Source organism: Hyalella azteca, unplaced genomic scaffold (assembly GCF_000764305.2).
Source record: "Hyalella azteca isolate HAZT.00-mixed unplaced genomic scaffold, Hazt_2.0.2 contig10264, whole genome shotgun sequence".
NCBI lineage: Eukaryota > Metazoa > Arthropoda > Malacostraca > Amphipoda > Hyalellidae > Hyalella > Hyalella azteca.
The window spans coordinates 30264-56697 of NW_025940310.1; the positions used below are offsets into that span (position 1 = coordinate 30264).

A 26434-nucleotide genomic window follows, 5' to 3' on the forward strand; every position below is an offset into this window, starting at 1 on the left:
TGCAGTGAACCACACAGGCTGCGTGCAGTGAACCACACAGGCTGCGTGCAGTGAACCACACAGGCTGCGTGCAGTGAACCACACAGGCTGCGTGCAGTGAACCACACAGGCTGTGTGCAGTGAACCACACAGGCTGCGTGCAGTGAACCACACAGGCTGCGTGCAGTGAACCACACAGGCTGTGTGCAGTGAACCACACAGGCTGCGTGCAGTGCACTATACATTCCATATATTCATATTCATGGATATTCATAGCATGTAATGTGTTAAATATAATATATAAATATACATAATAGAATATATGCATAATACTTAGATTATAATGGATAGGTATGAAAGTTGGAACTAAACGCCTAATAAACACAGGATATAAAACATATATGTACATAATGTTAAATGTTCTATAGGTACATGTTAACAGATTAAAAATTTTAATACAAATAAAGAAATAAATATAATCCACTATATTGTCATATTTAGAATACAATCACAATAAATATAGGAAACCAAAATTTGTGCATACAAAATCAACTCAAAAAATGTAAAAAACTAAAAAAATCTGAAAATCTCAACTTGAACTCTCAAAAAATGGGTCAAAATGTGGAACAAAGAACATGAAAACCTTAAAATTAACAATTTTAATTTATTTTTTATTTTTTGCAAATAGGTACGGTACTGTATGCCTCAGTTCAAAAATCTGTAACTTTGAAGCTACTAAGGGCAATCCAGGTGAATTTAGTTGGCATTTCTTTTGCTTTTGAATTTATCTAATGATGCATACAAGTTCTTCTATGCAGAGAAATTTTGTTACAGAAGAACTTTAGAACAATAATTTTGAAAATAAAAGTATTGCTGTAATTGTATAATATAGTATATAAAATTAGAGTATAATATAAAATCGGCATAACATAATATAAAAATGTATCTAATATAAAGGTATTTATAACCTAAAAACATAGTATGACAAAAAAATATAGGAAATATAATATAAAAAAGTATATGTATGCAATATAAATGTTCCTTCAAGTGGGGTGACTTTGGCCACCAATAAAACAGAAACAAATAGCAGCAAAACAAAATAATAAAGGTTGGCCAAAGTGCCTAGGGTGATTTTGGCCTCCAATTTGACTTTGGCCAACGTTTATCATTTAGTTTTGCTGCTATTTGTTTCTGTTTTATTGGTGGCCAAAGTCACCCCACTTGACAGTATACCTATAGTAATATAAAAATTATAATATAAAAGTATTTATTATACAAAAATATTATGTAAAATATTATATTATATAGTATCATATTATACAATATAATATAAAATAATATGAAAGTATAGGCATACAATATATAAGTAACATACCTAAGATAACTCACCTTGAGCAGCAGCAGCAGCAGCCAACAGCAGCACAAACAGCAGCAAGCAAGCCATGCTCACACCGGCTTTGTTATAATAAATAACATTCAATGATGATTCATGATGACAACTTGATGATGTATGAACACTACTAAGACTTCTCCTCCTCTCCTGCTTCATCAATAGGCCTTCACGGCTTTCATTATCACCAAATAAACCAAAAGTTCTGGGCACGCCTAAACTTCTGTCTTTGGGTTCATCTCGTCTGTAATATCTTTTGGGTTTATTCATGCCATTTAAACTATTAAATGCCTTTTTTCTCTTCACTGTTACAGTATCACAAAAATTGTTTGATTTATGCAGGAATGTTTCATTTGGTATGCCAGGCCCCATCAGCGGCAGCGGCCCAGGCCTTGACGGGGACTTGCGTACATGCAGGCAAGGGTGCGCCATGCCTGACACTTGACTCGCAAGACAGACGCTTGGTTGTGTCAGAAACTCATTAATAACACATTAATAACCACATTAATGACCTCATTAATGACCTCATTAATAACCACATTAATGACCCATTAATAACCACATTAATAACACATTAATAACCACATTATTAACACCACTCTAAGAAGTAGCAGAGTTTGGAACTGGTGCACATTAAAATGTTTGAGGAGAGGCTGACATTGAATGAGAGCTCTGCTAAAATAACACCAATTTAAGCTATGATAAAACAATGGCAGGCTGTAGCCATCTTTTGACCTGAGGAGATATGAATATTTCAGAACTTGCATTCAAATAACTTTATTATAATATTAAATTCATAAAAATTTTAGTTCTAATACAACATCTGTTATATCAACACTCTTCATAAAAAATGCTAATTAAAATTCACCATTGGAACAGTGCTACGCCAGGAAGGAATAGCTTGTGGCATCTCAAAAGTTAACTTTCAAAAAGGCTTGCAAAATAAATATTATTTTATTTTAGTGGTACCTATATCAAGCACTGTGTTGGTAAATGATCCATGCTCAAGTAAATACAAACTGCAATGAAAAAGTAGGTATGTATACTATAGACAAAATGGAAGAAATTCATTATTGTGTTGAGGAATGAATGGCTTTGTTACACTCACACACTTGTTTATCTCACAATGTAATAAAACTGCTGCAGAGAATAGTGAAGAATGCAATATCTTAGACATTTAGTGAAGAATCAAGAAAAAACTTATATACTTGACTGATGAATAATTAGGAATCAGAGGCAAGTGTCTGGTGAGGTTGTCAATAGCCTCAATACTGGACAGACAACCATGGCAGAGTCGATGTCCAGACAAAGGCAGGGAACTGGGGTTGATAGAGAACTTTATTGTTAACCACACTTGCTAAATTAGTCTATAATGTAAATTCCGTTGTTCAAAATTTAGTTCCTATAAGTTTTTGAAGTTTTTAGAGACCAATTTGGAACATCTAGGAGCCCAGGCTAGAATGATTAGCACACAATGGGCAAAATTAGAAAAGAAACATATATCGTACAACCGGACTGAAAAATACAATCCAATACTTTCATTACCAGTAAAATCTATGATATGCACTTGCATTCAATAAAAACATGTATATAATACTGCTCAGATCATTTCAATGTTTTATTACATAGTACATACAGTTACATAAAATATAATTCAACATTTTGTTTTTGTTACCAATTTTTTTTTTTTTTTGTCATTCTACAAAATAGTCTTACTACTGGAAGGTTGCAAAGTAAATTTTAATTTCAGAGAGGGTACCTATATGTGTAGGTATATATAAATACTTTATTTATATTGAATACATTGAATTTCAAACAAATTCATCAAGTTATTTCTGGCAAATCTCTGCTGCACATCTGCAAACAGGGACGCCTGTCGGAGACCACCACTGCCTTGCTTCGAATGGACTATCATGATCCCTTCCCTGAAGAACGTAGCCTACAACACATCTTGACCGTAACATTATCAGCCGCACGCCACCAGACAGATCACATCCATTGAATTAGATCAATCAGCCCACAGGAAAATAAGCCTGACGTCGTATGGCCCAGCGTCGTCTGTCAACATGCGAAAAAATTTTACTCCCCCCGGACGGAGCGCGCCGGAGCCGTCCGTATCTGTCCCGCGTGTCGAATTAGCCCACGGTCGAACGGCCACGCAACATACGACAATAAATTTTGGAACAGAACTATGCTATCAGGAACCTAACCTGAGATGCTGTGAGCTAAAAGTTATGTAATTTAGCAAAGCTGCGGAAGTCACTCGCCGGCGGACGATAGAGTTTGGAACAGAACTATGCTTTCTGAAACCTAACCCCGGATGTTGAGCTAAAAGTGACGGTCTGATGGTGCATTGCAGGATGCATGCAGTTCCACTGGCAACCTGGGCTGGTTGGTTGCAGTCCGTTGTCCGCAAGTTACAGTTCGAGCTAAAGTCAGGGTGTGAAGTGATGATTTGATGCAACGTTCAGTGGTGCATAACAATTACTCTCTGGGCTATACGCTTCAGAATGTGGTGGCGTAAAGCTCCTAATATTTAAAGCAAGAAGATGTCACGGGCTGGTTACCGACGGATGGCTTAACCCATTAATGAAGAGAATTATTTTCTGAATTTTTTTTCGGTTCCTTGTGAGAATATTATCATTTGTGATGGTAATAAGCAAAAAATATGTTCATATATTTATTTTTCGTTGTATGTGAAAAATTATAGCTTGGTTCCATATGGAACCGCTCGGCATTAACATAACGTTACATAATTGCTAGTGGCTGCGTCATCTGAGTTATCTGAATCTCAGTATGTTTCGTTTGTTGCTGCTTCTGTGAAAGGTTCAGTAGCAAATATTTGATCTTCGTGTTATTCTTCTCTCGAAATCTCAATTATTTCATGTGATGATCTGCCAAAAATACAACTAGAAAAAAGTGACTCGGATGAAAAATCGTATAGTGCTCTACGTACCTACTTCCAAATATATCAACTTTCGGGAAATATATACTCCCAACAGCTCTAAAGATAATAGTTCACTAACAAATAACAGAAAGACTGTTGATCTAAGATCTAAATAAATAATTTCTATGTACAAACAAGTGTTTGAAATACAATGCGTAACTATATCACAAAGTAATCTACTGGGAAAATGATATGACTGGAATGCTTACACTACTGCCGAGCGGTTCCATTTGGAACCAGACAAAATATTTCATGATCTAAAAGACTTTAGAAACATTATATCACGTAATACCATATACAGAATTAAAAGTACTCTCTTTATCGATAAAATTCTGCATCTAACTTATAAATAATATATTCTTGGAACAAACTACTTACCTTTCACTGCAATGATGTCAAGCCCTTCTGTCTGACACCCGGTACTTACAATCTTTTAATGTTAACTGAGCAGGGAGTAGTTGGCGCAGCAGAACCAAACGTTGCCAGAACACGTCCAAGATGTGTATCAAACCTACGCATCCACTAGTATATTGATTTGACCATACAATTTTATTATGAATCCATTTTTCTCCGCTGGTTCCAAATGGAACCGCTCGGCATTAATGGGTTAATCCGCGGCTGATTGGTGGTCATGCGGAAATATGCTAGGCGTTCCTTTCAAGGCTGATTGGTGCACAAATTTAGTGGCGCATGGCTGCGTACCCCTGCAAACAAACTTACCTCAAATATTGTATTCAAAACATGAAATATTTTGGTTAAAAACAATCAATTCACCAATGATTTTAAAAATTTCGGGAGGATACGGTATATGCCATTTGTCTTGTTTTGAGCTAGAAATTACACAAGGACTATGGGAACAAGTAAAAGTGTCCACAAGTAAGGGTATTTTTTAAATTCATTTACTGGTGGCTTTTGCTTAATTTGCTTAATTTACTTAATAATGCTTTTGTATGGGCTTGCAGACAGCAAGCCCAACTAGAAAAGAGAAGCCAGCCACAAAAGAGACCAAATTCATGCTTGCAGACACTGGTTTCTATGGCTCTTGCCTATTAAATTTGTTTTTACTGGTTTTTAGATCCCTTGCCTATTTTATTTCATTAAGAAATAAGAAAAACAGCACATTCTTGTCTGCAGTTTTATTAAACAGCCCATAAAACAATAGTTATCATATGCCATTTTTGAATAATGCTGCCTGATGTTCCTAAATTGACTAAATTGAGCAGGCTACAGCCTGTAGTAGCGTCCAAATTCCAAAAAGAATCAATCATTCATATACCTAATATATATATTAAATCTGAATTCACCATCAATACCACTAACATTACCACAGCACTTATGTTGTCTGGCAAAAGAAATAATTTATTTTGTAAACATAGCTGAGCCATAAGTTTCTAGGATGTTCACAACATGATAACAATTTTATATTTATTATGTGTTAATCAGCACTTTAAGCCATAGTTTTGAATTCCCAATTTGCAATGTATAATGCGCAAACAGGATTAGAATTTTCCTACTTGTTTCTGAAATGTCGCGGCTTCAATGTGACAATTTTTCATACATTTGGAATCTTGCAGGAAGTTGCAGCCCAATTGTGAATTTTGTTAACAATTAAATAAGAGGCAATTCATCTGGCAGAAATCTCGCAGTTCCGGAAATGGTTGGAAAGCTCTAGTCACGGCCCTAAGGTTAGAAGTTTTCCATGATTGTGCACTAACAAATTTCTTCAAGTTGCTGAAACAAATGATCGTTTCACTGGAGATTTTTATAAATGACAGGTGAAAATAGTTTTTTTTTATATTTTCAACTAAATAAATTCAGAAAAAGGAGAAGGAATGGGTAAAATTTACAGGATGCAGGGGTGGCTTTTTGGCCTTTTGCCCAAATTTCCAATTATGCTGACAACTTGACAAGGATTATATGGTATTTATTGACAAATGGCAAATGGCAAGTAAGGTCAGGGTCACCAAGGTGCAGTAGACAGTAGCTGCTAAGTGACAACTTGTGTGTCATTGAAAGAAATGTTCAAACAACATCAATTAGTTTTATAGGAGTAATTTATTATCTTGCTATTCCAAGTCAAGTGCATTTACAATTAAAATTTAGGTACCATTAAAGCATTTAAGTGTTATGATGATGATTCATAATGACAACATTATGATTGTGAATGCATGATGATTGATGACAAAGTGCATATCCTAGTATAGTAGTATTTCCATGTTAAATATTGTAGTCTGGTTTTCTGAAATTCTGATCCTCATGATTACTTTAATATTTTATTTTGGCATTGCAAAGAAACATGTTTCAAAAAAGACTGCAATCAATTCCTAATATATAAAATTTGCTTAAAAGAATTCAATTCAGCAGATATATTGTCATTAAACACAAGCATGAAAAACTTAAGAACTTGAGCTTTCCCGCCATTTCCGGAACCGTGCAATTTCTGCCAGATGATTAACTCCTATCTAATTGTTAACAAAAGTGCAGGATTGGGCAGCGAGATTCCAAACGTATTAAAAATTTGTCCAGTTGGAGCCGCCAGATTTCAGAAACAAGTATGAAAATTCAAATCCTGAAATTTAATTTAAGCATATTGGCTTCAAACCCTTTACTCAACTGGTCTGAATGCTGGCTCTAACACAACACAGGACAGGAGAAGAGCTCAGTCCTACTCCTACTGTGAACTGTCCTCAGTCCTGTCCTGGTCTCATCACTTTCACTCTTTACTTTCATCAGTTTCACTGTTTCATGATGCGTCAAATCCGTCAACTGTCAACTACCTAGTAACGGCCTAACGGGCCAGTAACCTAGCATACAAGTCTACAACTAGGTAGTATGAATTACGATGCCCGCGGCGCAGATCACTCAGCCTCACTGCAATGACGCTGACGCCTGACGGCAATGTTAACATAACGAAATAAATTATTAATCAGGAAAATATTAATTTTTATCGGGGATATTGGCTATACAGCAAGCAATTTGCGATTGGCATGAGAGTTATTGCTCTTAATACGCCAGGCCGTAGTGCACCACTCCACTTAAAAAATAAATGGCATCCTTGTTTAGTTGTTACCGGGCGCTGTTTTCTCGAGTGGATTAGAAACTTTGGCCGAACGACACGTTTATCGTTTAATAACATAAAATTAAAACGTCAGATTGCATATGAAGTAACTTGTTAACTTTCTTTAGTAAACAGTAGTTAGAAAACCACCGAGAATTCAGTAAATAATAGTCTCGACTCATCAATAACTCAGACGCGATTCGACACAACCACACTTACAAAAGGTTCCTGATGCACTGAGGGTAAATAATAATGATAAATTCAGAATCTTTTGGGAACGTTAAAGTTTCGTGCAAAAATTTACATTATAGACGGTCGTAACGTAGAAATTATTTGAAATTAGTTTTTAATCTGGTAACATAAGTCATTCAATTTTATGTTTCAATATTCATGGATATTTTAGTTCTGATTTTTCCTATTTCCTCCGCGAAATGACCATATAAATTGAGACGCTCAATGCATAATTGTTGCTGGAATGAAAACATCCTGAGATCAATTAATATTCAATTAAAACACTCAGAATCTGATTTTCACGATAAATCAATGAAGTTACAACCAAATAATACACGCAAATTCAACGTCTGAGCAAATTTAACATAACTTTCATTATGGTTGCTGTACATGTGTTAAATTTTAGAGACCGGCCACGAGTCCGGCCGTACTTCGTTTTCAGTTAAAATGAATAAACGGATTTTTTAATCAAGTTGACAATTCACAAATCCATCAATACTGAACGGATTTGCTCGAATTTGGGAATGAAACTACAGAATCGACACCAAATGGATCGACACTTCTCCGAATTCGCTTGCGGACTCAAGCGCATAACCTGACTTTATGCTCAGCTTAACAACTCATAAGTCATTCAATACTGAACTGATTTGCTGGAATTTTGGAATATAAGTAGGTATTATCAATACGCGGCGATAGAAATTATTATAGATTTTTACAATACCCTCTTTTCAATTTAAATGAATATACGCATTTTTAAGCATCTTATCACCTCATGAGTCCTTCAAAACTGAATGAATTTGCTTGAATTTTGGAATATAAAGGCGTATTATTAATTTGGTTATTTTATTTATATACACGGAAGACTCTCACCTCTCACCTCACCACGCATAACTTTGTACACTTGAAACCGATCTTGACCTAATTCTCAACAACGCATCTGAATCAAAATACGCCTTTAACATGCTACCAAATTTGGGTTAACTTGCGTGGAATGTACGAAAGAAAGCCAAGTTTTAAGTTCGTACGTGTATGTAAATAATATCAACTTAGTCCTGGTGCGGCGGGATCAAAGAATTAAAATAGTTGCTGCTTGAAATTGGGTAACAGAAAACGGGTTCATTCGCTGAACGCAGTGATACTGATCTTTGACAGGGAACAGGCTGGGAGGTGCTTTGTACACCACAAGTCTTAAAAAACCAATTATAAAAAAGTAATACTGAAACTGATGCATCTCAGTTGGGCGCCTGACGCCGTGAGTTGAGGGTGTGGTTAGTCATGTGTAGGCTGAAAATTTAAGAAAAACTTTAGTTATAAAAGACATATGCTGATTTTAGTAACTTTCTATGATGACAATATTTCGATTGCTTCCAAAGCCTTCAGTAACTATGCGCAAGTTTCCTCGCCTAACAATTTGTCGTCAGTAAACGTCGTGGAATTCCCACATGTTGACTTTATAGCGTCCTTGATATGCCGAGCTCCGCGTGGTGGTCGTCACTGATGACAATAAACTTATCAGCGTTGATTATTATTAATAATATCAACGTTACTTATTCCGTTAGACCTGTCGCCGATACCCGGATGTAGTCACAGTTTATTGCCTGTCTCGAACACGCAACTCACTGCTCCAGATTTGTACTCTGAACTTTATATATATAATGGCTCTGCTACTCTGACGTGTTGTGGCACCTGACGTGTAGTGGCACCTGACGTGTTGTGGCACCTGACGTGTAGTGGCACCTGATGTGTTGTGGCACCTGACGTGTAGTGGCACCTGACGTGTTGTGGCACCTGACGTGTAGTGGCACCTGACGTGTAGTGGCACCTGACGTGTAGTGGCACCTGACGTGTAGTGGCACCTGACGTGTTGTGGCACCTGACGTGTTGTGCACCTGACGTGTTGTGCACCTGACGTGTTGTGCACCTGACGTGTTGTGCACCTGACGTGTTGTGCACCTGACGTGTTGTGGCACCTGAAGTGTTGTGGTACCTGACGTGTTGTGGCACCTGACGTGTTGTGGCACCTGACGTGTAGTGCACCTGACGTGTAGTGGCACCTGAACAGAACTATATATACGCGTGTGGTGCCAAGCTATGTACACTGTGCACACTGTTTATATAGTATACATTGTATGAAGTATATGTATAGATTTATACAATTTGCCATTATATATAGCTTTATGCACTGTGCCGGTACACGTAATTGGGTCATATCAGTATTAATAGTTGTTATCATCTTATACGTGGCTTGGTTACTTCTGAATTATTGTATCACAATTATTCGAGTAATAAATTTATTCTCCCAACCTTTCCTCGCTACCTCGGATCGTACGAATAACTAGGCAATGGAGGTAATTTATGTCTGCCTGGAAGTTATGTTGCATTACAGGGAGCAGCAAGCCCATAATTTCCTGATGAAAAATATACGCAATCCAAATTGCTGGGCCCTACAGACATGGAAGAGGTGGAGCTGAGGTTCCATACCTGAGGGTAAATGTTCGTCCCATGGATATATATGGAACTGTTAACGATGTGATGACGTCATCAGTACACGTAATCCGTATAATATAAGTTTTAATGTAAGATATAATGTCTTATATATGTCTAACGATGACGTCATCGTGTCTTATATGACGTCATCACAGTATCCGTAAAATATAAGTTTTAATGTAAGATATAATGTCTTATATAAGTCTAATATGTAATTTCGCTAGTTCATTTGTCATATTTCAGGCATAATTAAGTCATAATGGCGGACGACGCGGCCATCGTGCGCAAATGCAGCATATTAGAGTCCATGATGGACATGCTACAGTCACATGCACAGGCCATGATAACATGTTACTGGCTGACCTTATCAACGACTGTACCCGTCACCGAGGAGACTGTCATGGCCGCCTTGAGGCAGCTGTACAGGTGAGCAGCGACTGTACCCGTCACCGAGGAGACTGTCATGGCCGCATTGAGGCAGCTGTACAGGTAAGCAGCGACTGTACCCGTCACCGAGGAGACTGTCATGGCCGCCTTGAGGCAGCTATACAGGTAAGCAGCGACTGTACCCGTCACCGAGGAGACTGTCATGGTCGATATTTTACTATTAATCACATTATTATTTATTATTAATCTCATCTCTTTTGACATGTAGGGGAAGTTTACTCGTGTGTTGGTTATTCACTCATTCTCTTTATTCATGCCATTGTTTTTGACTGGGGTTACTATATAATATAATGGAGTCTGCCTTGAAGAAATTGTCACAGTTTGCTGCAGGTCTCGAACACGCAACTTGCTGCGCATATTTTGCTGTACTTAACAGCCGGCGAACTTACCAATTTAGACCAAAATTTCCAGAGTTCTATACGGGTTTCAAACTCAAAACTCGTTGCTCAATCTTAACTTTTCGGCATCATCGCAAAAATATATGTATTGAAATATGCTCTCGAAATATCGGTCTCGCTTGGTCACTTAATTATCGAATGATTTTGTTAAATCAGGAAAATTTTTCCCTATAGTTTGTACTTGTTGAGAAATTATTTTTCACTACGCCATAAGCATGGCAATTCTCTCACATAAATGACACATGAGAATTTTTCCCAAGAAAATGAAGGACTAAACAAAGTTAGTTGATATAACTCGAGACCAACAAGTATTTTCTTCTACCCCAGGCGCGTGTCCAACCTGCGGCTGGTGTACCGGAGGCGCGATGACGGCGAGACTTGCTTCGCCCAAATGCCGGAGGAGCGGATTGATCTGCAGGTAAAATAAATGCGGTTATTCATTGCGATTCCTCATTATGATTTATTTTGTCATTCAAAATAATGGAGGTAGTATCTTGAGTAATGTAGTCAATTGATGCCACGATTTTGAATTGCTAATAGAACTATAGCTTATTCAAATGTTAAAACTATCGCTAGTTGTCCGGTGTCAATCTGGCGTCTCATTATAATCGTTATAATTGTATGTAATTGTGACGTAATATTCACTTGACCTGATAGAGATCGATGATATGAGTCAACATATGGAAGACGCACGTGATAGATCACGCGATCAAGACCTTAGTAGTGAGCGGAAGCGAAGGCTATATAAAGAGCGCTTAGCAATACTGCGGGGGCTTACTTAAGGTTGCTAGCCCTTATATAGCCTTCACTTCCGCCCACTACTAAGGTCTTGATCGCGCGTTTCAATAAAGTGAATATTACGTCTCAATTACATACAATTATAATGATTATGATGAGACGCCAGATTGCGACCAGACATAGCGACTTCTGGGAAGTAAAAAATCAAGTGGCCAACCAACAAACTTCACTTCACCCATATAATCTTTTCGAAGATAAGTAAGTAATTTAATAAAAATTGAATCGTTATCTGGCATCGCAGGTAATTGACGCCAATGCTGTGCAAGAAACCTTCATCCAGCTCACCCGGACCAGCTTCAACGGGTCCGTCGGCCCCTTGTGGAGGGTGAGGATAACCACATCAACCCTTAAGGATGAACAAGTCGAATCACCATGTCAAGGTCTGAAACCTGGTCCGTCTCGATATGAAAACCATGTACTCTTTAGTCTTCATCACGGGATAACAGATGGCTTCACCTCAATCCGTCTCATGGGACATTTCATGAACCTATTAAACGCGGCGATAGCGGGAAACTTAGTTGACACCCATGAACAACTTGCAGACCTGGCGGATGTTGATCTCTACAGCCTAGATATCATGGGTAAAGTGATGTCCGAGATGGCCGATCCACAAGAAAAAAAGAAACTGGACAAAGAGTTCAATGGCTTCGCTGAAGTAAAACCGGTGCTTCTGAAAGCCATACCTGCACTCGGAGAGGTGGAGAACACAACCCTAAGCCTTCGCCATGACTTCGATGAGGCGTCGACCAAGAAGTTCCTGTCGCTGTGCAAGAGCAACGGCGTCTCGTGCCACTCCGGGTTCACCACCGTCCTCAAAGTCGCGTTGCTGGAACTGGTCCAGTCCCATGGGCTGGAGCAGGAGGAGTACGAGATGTTGAGTATGCACACCATCAATGGAAGGAGGTACTGGGACAGCAATAAAGTGGATACGAAGCGACAATACGGAGCTTGCATAGTGATGGGGCCCCTCTTGACGAAACTCCCTGGAAATGCGAAGGAGCGTTTCTGGCTTCACGCCAAAGACTTGCATGGAACTTTCCAGTCCAGTCTTGATAATCTGACACCCGTCAAGTATTCGATCTTCGCTTTTGTGGCTCCAGACGAGACAAAAGTGCCCGGGGACATTACGAAAGTCGTTGACGAGAAAGCAGGCGTACTTGGAAACTCTGGACCAGACACTAGTGATCCTAGCAGTGCTAGTCCTGATGTCACTAGCGCGCCTAGTGGTACAGGCACAAGCCAAGGCAAGATGCGGCCTTTGGCTTCGTTCGACACGACCAACATGGGCGACGTCACCGACTTCCTGTCGGGAAAATTCGCCAAGCAAAACGGAGAGCCAGCAAACGAGTACGCCGTCGTCAGCGACGTCACGCGGCTGACTTCGACTCACGCTCACAAAGGGAACATTTGTTCGCATGTCTTCCACACGTACAACGGCAGACTCATGTACAGCCTGGCGTACAGCTTGAGAACATCGCTGTTTCATTCAAAGCCTCCTCCATGATGGGCGGGGCATGTAATTAATTGTGTGAGGGTTGCCCACGTTGGTCCCGAGCTCTAGAGTCTACACGGCAGGGTTGCCATTTGGCTTTTTTCTGGACAAATTCCGCGATTCAGTTATTTTAAATTGCGGTGGCTGGTTAAAATTTATGATAGCGTCATTTCCTTACTAACTTTTAAAAAACGCGAATAAAAGGAAAATAGAATTTTCATGCCAGAACCTGCAAATATACTGGGATATATTGAGTTATAGGCCTTTTTTGTCCGCGGACAAACGGCCTATAAAAGGCGCGGACAGCAACTAACTAATATAACTAAATAAATAACTGCATTTATTTAATTTCGTACCATTAATTGATATTCAGGCAAGTTGTCTAAATTGTTCAGTAACTCTGGGTTACATGATATTGAACGTTATAAAAATAGCAATAATTTTTGAATGAACATTGATGAAACAATAGTTTTTAAAACGGATCACTTGTGAATCAAGTCACGAAAATGACAAAATTCGGCAACAGGCCATGGACCTATTTCTTCAGTGCCGACACGTCTATTCTAGCCTGAAATGATACCCGTTTGCTGCGGTGAACGTCGGTGAAAACTTCTACATGAATACTTATCCTCTGGATCAACAGAAGAAATAAAATTATGAAAAAAGTTGGACAAGTGAATATCATTTAAAATCAATAATAACCTTCACACAACTACTTGAACCTTCACAGTTTCTATCATCGTATAGACGCCACCAGCCGTACCTGCTGAGGTGCTGTATGTCTGCTATTCTGTTCAGCTGACAACTCGCTAACTTACTTAACAATATGGCTGATAAGCGAGGTGACATTTTTTCCCATGAAGTCACTGTCATCAAAGCTTTAATGCATAAAATGACTCATTATGAGTCTATCTAGTTGACTTTTGATACTGGATACAGCTGGTGGCTATGAAGTTTACCCGCCGGTAGCTACAAATAGTTGAGTTAAGGCTAGAATCGTTTTCTAATGCAAAGTTAAATCGTAGTGTTCAGTGGCTGCGGTGTGGGTACGAATTTTCTCTCACTTTGATACCAGGGTGGCCCAATGTGGTGAGAAAATATTTATTGAACCTCAAGCCGTCGTGGAGACGGTGGGGGTAAGAATGTGAAGCAATGAGTAAGTGATAACGCGCGTTAGTTGATTAAGTCTGGGTGCCTCCTTAACAAAATATTCATGCGGATATAGTAACATTATACATTTTATTGTCTACATTCATTTTATCATTCGGAAGAAAGCTAAAGAATCTGTTTAAAATTCAGGAGTATTAAGTTTACTATTAACAATGATGGTGAAATTATCAGCATTATGGATAGTGAATTATATTGATGGTGAATTTCCTCATGATGAATTTGCATGATGAATTTGTTGATGATGAATTGTTGATGGTGAATTTTTTGATGGTGAATTTGTTGAAGGTGAATTTGTTGATGGTGAATTTGTTGATGGTGAATTTGTTGAAGGTGAATTTTTTGAAGGTGAATTTGTTGAAGGTGAATTTGTTGATGGTGAATTTGTTGATGGTGAATTTGTTGAAGATGAATTTTTTGAAGGTGAATTTGTTTATGGTGAATTTTTTGAAGGTGAATTTGTTGATGGTGAATTTGTTGAAGGTGAATTTGTTGAAGGTGAATTTGTTGATGGTGAATTGGTTGATGGTGAATTTGTTGAAGATGAATTTTTTGATGGTGAATTTGTTGATGTTGAATTCGTTGATGGTGAATTTGTTGAAGGTGAATTTGTTGAAGGTGAATTTGTTGATGGTGAATTTGTTGATGTTGAATTTGTTGAAGGTGAATTTGTTGATGGTGAATTTGTTTATGTTGAATTTGTTGAAGGTGAATTTGTTGATGGTGAATTTGTTAATGTTGAATTTGTTGAAGGTGAATTTGTTGATGGTGAATTTGTTAATGTTGAATTTGTTGAAGGTGAATTTGTTGATGGTGAATTTGTTTATGTCGAGACGCGAAAGGCGAATTTGAGAGTTAGTGGCTGTAAAAATATGCTGCGTAGATACGACCTTAAATGTTCGCTGACCAGAATTTTGTCCGCCATCGTCCAGAATTCAAGATTACAAAAGTTTTCTTGCTTGAGAACATCGCTGTTTCATTCAAAGCCTCCTCCATGATGGGCGGGGCATGTAATTAATTGTGTGAGGGTTGCCCACGTTGGTCCCGAGCTCCAGCGTCTNCAAAAGTTTTCTTGCTTGAGAACATCGCTGTTTCATTCAAAGCCTCCTCCATGATGGGCGGGGCATGTAATTAATTGTGTGAGGGTTGCCCACGTTGGTCCCGAGCTCCAGCGTCTACTCGGCAGGGTTGCCAGATGATCTTTTTTTCCGGACAAATACCGCGATATAGTTTTTTTTCAATGCGTTGGCCCTCTAAAATTTACGATAGGGATACTTCCTTATTAATTTTTAAAAAGTGCGAAAAAAATGAAATGGAATTTTTATAACAAAACCTACAAATATAATAATATATATTGAGTTACAGGCCTTTTTTGTCCGCGGACAAAAGGCCATCTGGCAACCCTGCTACACGTTATGGCATGGAGACGCCATAACTGCATTTATCCAATTTTGTACCATTAGTTAATATTCAGACAAGTTGCTTAAATTGGTCCGTAACTCTGGATCACATGATATTGAACGTTATAAAAAATTAATAATTTCTGAAAAAAATCTTGATGACACATTCATTAGTTTGTAGAACGTATCACTTGTGAATCAAGTCACGAAAAGTTCAAAATCATTCTATAAGCAACAGGCCATCGGCCTATTTCTTCAGTGCCGACACTTCTATTCTATTCTATCCTGAAATGAAACCCATTTACTGCGGTGAAGGTCGGTGAAAACTTCTACATGAATACTTATCTTCTGGATCAACAGAAGAAAAAAAAATCATAAAGAAAAGTTAGACCACTATATATAATTTAAAATCATGCATAGCCTACACACAGCCACTTAAACCTTCACAGTTTCTATCATCGTATAGACGCCGCCAACCGTACTGTAAGATGACAATGTTGATACCATTCGTCCCTTGATATTTCCTGATTGATGTCTTCCTTGTTGAAAGATAAGATCCTTCACATGCGACATGTTCATGAGCATTTCCTTGTATTAGCCTTTCCTGTTAAACTTACTTAACAACATGGATGATTAGTTAGGTGTGATTTTTTTCCAATGAAATTACTGCCATTAAAGTTTTAATGCATGAATGACTCATCATGAGTTTATCTAGATGAATTTGCTACTGAATACAGCTGGTGGCTATGAAGTTTAACCGCCGGTAGGTACAAATAGTTGAGTTGAGGCTAAAATCGTTTTCTAGTGCTAAGTTAAATCGAGTGTTCAGTAGCTACGGTCCGGGTGCGAATTTTCGCTGTCCATAATACTGTCAATGTTTCTACCGTGTCTAATAATTAATTATTGAACCTGAAGCCGTCTTACCGACGGTAGGGGTGAAAATGTAAAGTAATGAGTAGGTGATATGAAATCGCTCGGCAGATAATTAAATCTGATTGCCTCGTTAACAAAGGACTCATGCATATATAATAAGATTATCCATTTTATGGTCTAGATTCATTTCATCATCGGAAAGAAAGCTTAGGAATCTGTTTAAAATTCTGGAATAATAATTTTACTAATGACAACAATGATGAATTTGTACTGAAATTATCATCTGTGGATGGTGAATTTGTTGATTGTAAAGTTTGTTGATGGTGAATTTGTTGGAGGTGAATTTGTTGGAGGTGAATTTGTTGAAGGTGAATTTGTTGATGGTGAATTTGTTGATGGTGAATTTGTTGATGGTAAATTCCTTGAAAGGGCTTTGATCCACCTTTGAGGTGGATTATAACGTGGGTAAATTTTTTGTAGATAGACATTGATCCCGAATGACTCATGACCAAGCCTTGAACTAATTATCTTCGCAGTAGTGTCTCTTCTATGTAACTGTTTACCCTAAGATGGGTTCATCATAATGGCCATGTCAGTGCCATCAATAACTGCACTTGCCGAAGAGGTTGCCTTAGGGATTACTGGAGCCGACGTTTCTGTATACGTGTGCGAGCGGCAGGTTTTATACAGGGACGAGCGAGCTAAAGAAGACCTGCTGGGCCTCTATTTCAAAAAAGATAAGAGATCGTAAGTTCATCAGCCAATCATTGACGGCCTTTCAAGCAAAATCCACCAATCATAGACAAGAAAATAGAGCGTAAGTACTTACGTTCCCTTAGCGAGTTTTGAAAATATGGCCGCAGGAACTGATCCAAAAACTAGACCTAAGTTGCCGGTTTCTAAAGATGGTATAGGCATATAATCCTGTTAAATTAGATTCGAAATAATTACTGAGCTGTTGTATTTACCCCGTAGCTCATTTGCTATTAATTTAGGAAGTTAATTAACTGGCAGAGCAGTGAAAATTTATGCAGCATTAACTTCTGAAGTGAGAGGTAATCACGAGTCATTGAAGCGTGCACTGCTTGATGCGTTTAACCGCACACCCAAGAACTGCCGTCAGGAGTTCAGATGCATGAAAATAATGCCTGATGAAACCTACGCTCAATTTGTTATATGACGCAATTCTGATTACTGGACTTATTCTAAAGAATTCCCTAAAACTTATGATGCTATTCGCTGCTTTCGTTAAATTCGATCAGTTTCTTGCCTCTATGCCAATGATCCTAGATTGTATGTGAAGTAACATAATTTGAAAGACTTGAACTCAGTGATAATATTAGCCGGAAACTGGGCTAATGCTCATAACGTATAGTCGTTTACGGTATACCCTAAAGTAAAAGGGACCAAAATTTCTAATGATGAACCCAATGTCCATCATCGCGCTCAGTCCATCTTTGTACAGCCCCGTGATTGGTCGAAAGTTAAATGCTATGCGTGTGACAATGTAGGTCACACTAAATTCAAATGCCCTCAAAATCCGCCTGCATTTAAAAGTCATTTGGGGAGCTAGGATAATGCAGAGAATGCCAAAATTAATTTCTATTCATGTACCAAGTTACGTCGAGCTACGTTAATTAGTTTGCGAGATATATTCCTTGATCATTTAAATTTGGAGATTGGCCCGCGAGTCCGGCCGTAAATTTATCCGAGACCTCTTCAAGTGTAAGTTTGTTACCGTATCTGACTATTTAGGGACCGCGAACTCATTTCCCTTTGTTAGATGCCGTATAAATATTTGCATGTCTTATTTTGATTGGGTTGATACCATCAGAGCACCCATAGAATTCTGTGCATTCTTGGTCAGAAATGTACCAGGTGTGGCAAGATAGGAGCCCCATGTCCATTAGACAGAATCTGATGCAGCACATGCTAGATGATCACGTCAAAGGTGCAACTGGAGCATCTTCTAGTGCATATGTTGTTGTAGTTTAATTTAATATTCATGCAAATAGATAAAATATCAAGTTTTCTAGTGTCTTGGATTAAATTTTCCCAATTTGTTGAGTAATATTTTCGAGCGACCAATCCCTGCATCTTCTTAGACTCTGACCTGAGGCATGCGAATCACGGCAAGCTGCTTGTCTTAGTTAATGACATAAAAATGCTAACGAGACTTACGAGAGAGAAAGTTCGGGCACAATTATTGTTGTCGTTAGTTATACGGATAATGAATTTGAACTTCTAGGTGTACTTAAAATGAAATAATGAATAAAGTAACAAACTCCATATATGAGCGTTCAGAGTATTCTACATGGAGACCAATTCACCTCATCATCAGCTACAGAGCTTTCAGATTTGTTAAACAATGAATATTGCAGTTGTATCAAAATAGTTCTACGAGAATAAATTTTAACTTTTAATATCCTTTACTTAAAACCTCGATTCCGAACGGATCTGCATGCTATATACATAATAAAACTAATTAATAACAATATATAATGCGGAAGAATAATAATTAATTGTCCGCTTCAAGAATTATTAAAAATTCGGTCGTCGATTCATATTTTGACTGAAATCACAAGAAAAAAATAATAGAAAAGGGACACTCTGCTCTAATGAGGTATAGGTTTTAGCCTGGGCTAAATCCACGTCGATGAAGTACCTAAAGTTTAACCCTCTACCGTCGTATGTCACTCTCCGGGAACGAAATTTTAAAATTAAATTATACGTAAACTATTGAGTGTAGCAGCCTGAAGACGTTTGTACGCAACAGAGAACATTTTAAAGTTGTCGTACGTGGCGGCAACCATCAGTGCAAGACATTTTACGCTCACTGCATAGAACGTGTCGTTTGCGGGAAGTAGGCGCGTGACAATGTTAGAATGTTAAAAATTAAATGTCGTCTCTAAGTATAGATGCAAAGAAAACGGTTCCCAGAGTAGTATGCAGTTGACCCCCACATGTTGGTAACACCTTTTGAGGTGTGCTTCCTAAATGAATGAAATATTCAATTAAATGTATTTATTGGAAAGCAAAATAAATAACTTATATAACGATCTCATAGACAATCGTGTCAAACTTCATGAATGATAATAATAGTTTTAAGTGAGGTGTAATTATGTGGAAGCGTTAAAGTTAAACGCTTTAAATATGAAGATCTTGTGTACATAAAAGCCGACTGATATAATTAAACTTGTGAAGGTCGTTGTACAGATAACACGAGTGCCATAGATCTCTCGGTTGTTGTCAGGAGAGCATCTGAGACAATAACAATTATGTAAAGAATTTAAAAGAACTGTTCAATTTGATGCATACAATACCGTAGTTATAATCATTAGTACGAGCTGAATTTTTTGTTTGTAAATAATGATATAAACTTGATGATCATATTGTTTTTAAAGCAAATAATTTGTTTCAAGGTCATGGCTCTGACACGAAGAACAGCCATCACTCTAAACACAGAGCTGAAAAAGGGGAATTTTTTTCAGCCAAATTAAACGATTCGGGCATTTTTTTTAATCATTACGTTGACCTCAATATATTGGATTTTTTCAATGTATTAAAAACCCGAAAAATTGGCTTGATGCATGTATATTCCAAATTTGCTGATAAATATTTGGTTTGGTCTTGGGGTATTTTTCTGCGCGGCTTAGCAGTTTCTCTGGCCACCAGCTGGCAACCCGTTATCTGAGTTATCTTCAATAGCTGCGGCCAGTCGGCTGCTGGACGCCGTCAGTGACGGGTGGTGTGTGCTGCATGTGGCTGCCGGGGTAACCGCGAGATGTTGTCATCCTGGGAACTGTGATAGTTCGAAGCGGCCTTGAGACACACATGTGATGGTTCAAAGCGGCCTTATCTAATGTGCATTTCAAATAATTTTCGCTTGTATACTGTTTTGTGGAAATATATAGGAGTTATTCGAACGCATATTCACGATATTTCTCGTGTTACGATATTGCGTTTACCAGATATTTATGTTTTAGTGGTGGAATCTTGAGCCATCGAAAAAAGTGAAAAACGAGGTTCAATTTAATTAAAAATCTTTCATAATTACAAGAAATTAAAGAATTATTACCCGTCAAATTTTAAATCGGGTGAAACGGATGGTCGTGGTTTACAAAGAGTTTACTAGCCCTATATTTTATCTTCTAAAATCATTATTCAATTAAGCAATTGTGTAATGGTCTCCTTATGATAAATTATATTTAGTTAAGGATTTATAATAATTACTGTGATGCCCTTGCGAGTCATGTCACTCTGGCGAGTCATGTCACTCTGGCGAGTCATGTCACTCTGGCGAGTCATGTCTCTCTGGCGAGTCATGTCTCTCTGGCGAGTCATGTCACTCTGGCGAGTCGTGCTACATTGATTATTAAAATTATAATTATACTAAATAACATCGATTAAATAACGGTATTATAGAGCAATTGGATGACAGTGAATAATATGCATTATATATACACTTAATTAATGTAAATGATCATCAATACCGACTTATACGGGGTAATGATGGGGCCACAGCCTCGGAGATAACTAATTATCAGATGCAGACGACAGATAAGAGCGATATCGTCCATGAGTGCAGATAGCTGGTGCAGATGCCGGGATGCAGCGTTTTGTTGTACACATTAAATTATAACAAGTAAACAGAACAAATTTATAGCTACGTTTATAGAAAAGTCCTGTCCGATCAGGTTCCAGGGTGAATTTCGGTCTTAGAATAGAATAGAATATAATATAATAGAATAGAATAGGATCGAATAGAAGCGTCGGCACTGAAGAACTAGGCCCATGGCCTGTTGTCTTGATTGATTTATTCGAAATTAAATTATCCAATTTCTTGAACGCCGTCAAACTGAACACCGAACATGACACTATCGCTACAAATCTTAAATCGAGAATCCTTATTGGAATTAATAATATTATAAATCAATCATTAAACATTTATATAAACTGATGAGTATATGTGGGAGGTTATTTTAATATTGATTGAAAATTATTTTCGCCATGATTGATTGCAAAGTTGAATATTTCAGAAACACGTCAAAAAGACAATGGCGGACGACGCGGCCATCGTGCGCAAATGCAGCATGTTCGAGTCCATGATGGACATGCTACAGTCACATGCACAAACCATGATAACATGTTACTGGCTGACGTTATCAACGACTGTACCCGTCACCGAGGAGACTGTCATGGCCGCCTTGAGGCAGCTGTACAGGTGAGCAGCGACTGTACCCGTCACCGAGGAGACTGTCATGGCCGCCTTGAGGCAGCTGTACAGGTGAGCAGCGACTGTATCCGTTGGCGAGGCGACTGTCAATATATCCTATCTATTTAAAAACTTGACTTCCGACTGTTTCGGAAATAAAAATTTCATTAAAATTTTCTTATTTGATGAATTGGGCTCAATTTTTCATGTATTGTATTGGTTTCCCATGAAATTGATGTTGGTTGAAATGTATTGATGAATGGAACTTCTCCAAACTCCATTGGGTGTTTGTCACCTGCAAAAAAAAGAGTATTTTAGAATTCGTGAAATTTTTTTTTTTTTCTTAAAAAGGCCTCCCACACTCACCATTCCACCAAAAAAAACAAGGGGAATTCGTGAATTGCCATTTAAATTGGGGTTACAGGAGTGAAGTGGTGATAAATACTCAATTGTGCTCGAATTAGGACATTTTTATTATAATTTCATGAATTTTGTATTATATTTAATATAATTTTAGAAACATTGAGTTTATAGTTCTTATATGATATTTACACTGACTAAAGACTTTTTTTTTTCTGTGGGATAATATATGCTTAAAATTGACACAAATAGTCTTAAAAAATACTCCTATATGGCTGGCTAAAAGGATGGTGAACAGCAAAGATGGTGAGCAGCAAAAACAAATATATGCGAGAATTTGTTTAGTGGAGAAACCTTGACAAAAAACTAGCCGCACTTTTAGCCTCTTCACCAATTTGAGAACATTATCACAGAACCACCCTTATCAATCATGAGATATTGAACAAAATTTTGAATGAAATTGACTGAAAGAACAACTAGTTGCCATTAATGTGAAACTGAAAGACAATGAAGTGCTAGCTTGTCTATTCAACTTCTGTTTTTCCAGATATTTCAAAATCTTGTTCATATATAGTATGTTCATCCACTTCTCTCATGTTGTTCAACTTCTCACCACACGATATGCGAAACAGCTTGCCCTTGATTTGCCACTATTGATAATTTTGCTCTTGTTCTTAATTATGTCGTAATAATTAATAATTTAGCGTTTTGCTATCGTGTAACGGCATTCATCAATAAAAATCTGGATTAAAAGCGTCTAGAATCCATTATAACCACAAAAAAAATGGTAAAGTCGCAGATAACTGAAGTTCGAACGCATCGGACTAAAAATGTAAACAAAAGATGTAAGCGAGCCTCCGATTGGCTGTTCAGCCACATGGGTTTGATAATATCATTTTAGGTAAGTCTTGCGTGTGAGTGTTTTGATAACGTAAAAATTGGGTGTACTTAAGATTTACGTAGATTCATGTGCGTAAGTACAAGAAGTTACGTGTACTTAGCGATGTTTTGATAATTAATCCGACCCCATGAGTAGCGACTATAGCAGTCACCGAGTTGACTGTCATGGCCGCCATGAGACAGCTGTACAAGTGAACGCTAGGGCTGTAATGTGACTCATCAATAGCGAGTGCTCGACACATTGTGATTTTACTTCGGGAGGCACGAACTGTAAATCATAAAGCGCGTGACTGTTACATGTGTGAGTAGCGACTGCGGTTGCAATGGGGGAACGAATCTTTTCATTTTCATATTTTAATCCAAGGCTAGTCCAGTTAATTCATGTAGCAAGCCGAGTTGCCAAAGAGAAAATTGTTGCCTCAATTCAGATATGAATCCATCAGGCATCCGACATCGAACTAACGTCCAATAAATGTTGTAATCTAAATCAACGTCATTTTCACGTAATTCACCTGCAGGAAAGATAATCCGGTGATCTCAATGTAGTATTGCATATTTTTACCCCAGGCGAGTGTGCAACCTGCGGCTGGTGTACCGCAAGAATAGCGACGACGACACTTGCTTCGCCCAAATGCCGGAGGAGCGGATTGATTTACAGGTAAATAAATCTTGAAGTTATTATTATACGAGGCCACTTGCTGGCATTTGCTTACTCTTACCTAAAAGAGAAAGTGGGCGATTGCCAGAGCATTAGCAAAATTACTTTATAATGTGATTCAGTTGTGTACATGGTGAATTGGATTGCATTAACAAATTTAAAATCGATCGTTGACTGAACTGTTTTCAAATACTTGCTGTGATTAAGGAGAATGATATAGTGAAAATTTAGGGATCGTTTTTAATTACAGACAATCGAGGCCGATGATGTGCAAGAAACTTTCATTCGGCTCACTCGGACCAGCTTCAACGGGACCGTCGGCCCCTTGTGGAGGGTGAGGATAACCTCATCAACCTCCATAAGTGTTCATGACAAGTCGGAGTCATTTAGTACGAAATCCAGTGAATTTGGGTATGAAAACAACGTTTTGTTCGGCTTTCATCACGGAATAACAGATGGCTTTACTTCAGTTAGGCTAATTGGCCATTTTATGAACTTTTTGAATAAAGCTATCGCGGGCGACTTGGTTGACTCAAGTGAACAACTCGCAGAACTGGCGGATTTTGACCTCAACAACATGGAAGTGTTGCAAAAGATTATGTCCCAGATGGCCGATCCGTTAGAGAATGACGAATTGGAAAAAGAGTTCAATGGCTACGCTGAAGTAAAACCGGTGTTTCTGAAAGCCATACCTGCACTCGGAGAGGTGGAGAACACAACCCTAAGCCTTCGCCATGACTTCGACGAGGAGTCGACCAAAAAGTTCCTGTCACTGTGCAAGAGCAACGGAGTCTCGTGCCACACCGGGTTCACCACCGTCCTCAAAGTCGCGTTGCTGGAACTGGTCCAGTCCCATGGGCTGGATCAGGAGGAGTACGAGATGCTGACTATGCACGTAACTAATGGAAGGAGGTACTGGGACACCATTAAGATTGATACCGAGCGACAATACGGTGCATGTTTCATTGCGACACCTCTGAGGATGAAACTCCCAAAAAATGCCCAAGAAAATTTCTGGATTCATGCAAAGGAGTTGCATAAAACTTTCCATTCTAATCTTAAAAACGTATTTTCTTTCAAGTATATTATCATCGCTGTCGCTGCTCAAGGCCTAAGTGCGGGATTTGACGAAATGCAGAAACTCTCTAACACTGATTCTAGTAGCCTTGATACTGCTGGTGCAAACACAAATGACACTAGCAGTGCTAGCCCCAACCCCACCATCGACTCTGGCAATGGCCAAAATCAAATGCGGCCTTTGCCTTCGTTCGACACGACCAACATGGGTGACGTCACCGACTTCCTGTCAGGAAAATTCGCCAAGCAAAACGGAGAGCCAGCAAACGAGTACGCCGTCATCAGAGACTTCACGCGGCTGACTTCTACTCACGCTCATAAAGAGAACATTTGTTCGCATGTCTTCCACACGTACAACGGCAGACTCATGTACAGTCTGGCGTACAACACGTGCTTCATGACGAGTGCCACGGCCGCGGAGTACGTCAGGATCATCGCTGACGTTATGCAATCCCTCCTCTGAGTTGTTACCTTCATATTTGGGCTGATGATGGAGGTGCTCTAAATGAAAAGGCTATACGGTCTGAATGAGCTACATGATCGGATTATTATTATATATACGTTCATCATTTGATAAATGTTGCGGTATAAAACTTTTTCGTGAAATTTTTTCAGGATTTGTTTGAGATTTGCATGTCCGTTAGGTGGGTCAATCGGCCTTAAAAATTCAATGGTCGCTTATCCTCTTCAGTTCGCTTGATCAAAAATTAGATTTTGCACAGTATTGCACCAATTCATTGAGATTTCACTGTTCATTATTTATCCTAAATTTCATGAAATAATTGTAGATGAATAAAATAAGCGTTGATATATATTATGGTTTCGTTTGCGTGGTTTATGTGTACATTGATGTCTCATTATATATGAGTATATAGAATAACACCAATTATGAATGGTTTCATAATTTTCCTCAAATGTTTCTTGAAATTATGATCTGAAGCTTCCATTTGAACGAAAATAAGTGAATGATTTGCAAAATATAACGTTAACCAAATGAACTCATTGCTCACTGAAAACTTAACTAAGATTGATTAAAATTCGTAGCATTAATAGAATTCAAAGTTTCTTTAAGAGATATGCATATTTTCACATCCTTTTATCAATCATCAATTGTTCTTATGGAAAATAATATTAAATTATAATTTTCTGTCTCCACTGATAACGTTTGGCAGTCCAGATGAATGTCATACTGGTTATTTCAAAATTTCAATAAGCCTCACATAAACGGCCGGGACTCTCGGTATTTAGACGGACTGAGCTGAAGCAAAATTAAACGAAATGTTCGACCGGGTCGAATGATGCACCAGGTTGAGTAAAGTTAGTGCCGAAATGTCGCCGCGGTCTACTGCCGGGAGAATGTCTGAAAGCTCCTCCAGCACGACGGTCTGAAGGAGCACATTCATGCAGCATGACGGTCTGGAGAAGAACTTCAGCATGACGGTCTGGAGGAGCACCTTCAGCATGACGGTCTGAAGGAGCACATTCAGCATGACGGTCTGGAGGAGAACATCAGCATGACGGTCTGGAGGAGCACCTTCAGCACGATGGTTTTCGTCA

The 26434-nt window shown here is 38.4% G+C and overlaps 3 protein-coding genes across 3 annotated transcripts in view; 2 read left to right on the plus strand and 1 right to left on the minus strand.

Annotated features, from left to right (window-relative positions):
• The window catches only part of LOC108665506 (neogenin), a gene marked incomplete at its 3' end in the record, with an annotated part of 32318 nt that extends 30235 nt beyond the window's left edge, over positions 1–2083 (minus strand). Inside the window, 1 exon segment of the mRNA XM_047882349.1 lies at positions 1369–2083. Coding sequence (XP_047738305.1) covers positions 1369–1801 — 433 coding nt within the window.
• Positions 2084–10321: 8238 nt separating this feature from the next.
• Positions 10322–13239, plus strand: LOC108665507. The gene is made up of 3 exons (XM_018152262.1): positions 10322–10518; positions 11265–11355; positions 11977–13239. Exons 1-3 carry the CDS (start codon positions 10352–10354, stop codon positions 13237–13239), a joined length of 1521 nt encoding a protein of 506 aa, XP_018007751.1. The 5' UTR covers positions 10322–10351.
• Positions 13240–21302: 8063 nt separating this feature from the next.
• LOC108665508 lies at positions 21303–25702 on the plus strand. Its single transcript, XM_018152263.2, has 4 exons — positions 21303–21856; positions 21920–21954; positions 23710–23800; positions 24051–25702. The coding sequence occupies exons 1-4, from the start codon at positions 21725–21727 to the stop codon at positions 25338–25340; spliced, it is 1548 nt and encodes a 515-aa protein (XP_018007752.1). The 5' UTR covers positions 21303–21724; the 3' UTR covers positions 25341–25702.
• Positions 25703–26434: the final 732 nt, after the last annotated feature.

Bases quoted from the DNA above. Each gene is read 5' to 3' on its own strand.
- LOC108665507 (XM_018152262.1), top strand. From the start codon at position 10,352: ATGGCGGACGACGCGGCCATCGTGCGCAAATGCAGCATATTAGAGTCC. The intron at 10,519-11,264 runs GTGAGCAGCGAC...CTTCTACCCCAG, and splicing joins GCCTTGAGGCAGCTGTACAG to GCGCGTGTCCAACCTGCGGC. The intron at 11,356-11,976 runs GTAAAATAAATG...CTGGCATCGCAG, and splicing joins AGGAGCGGATTGATCTGCAG to GTAATTGACGCCAATGCTGT.
- LOC108665508 (XM_018152263.2), top strand. From the start codon at position 21,725: ATGGCGGACGACGCGGCCATCGTGCGCAAATGCAGCATGTTCGAGTCC. The intron at 21,857-21,919 runs GAGACTGTCATG...CCCGTCACCGAG, and splicing joins CGACTGTACCCGTCACCGAG to GAGACTGTCATGGCCGCCTT. The intron at 23,801-24,050 runs GTAAATAAATCT...TTTTAATTACAG, and splicing joins AGGAGCGGATTGATTTACAG to ACAATCGAGGCCGATGATGT.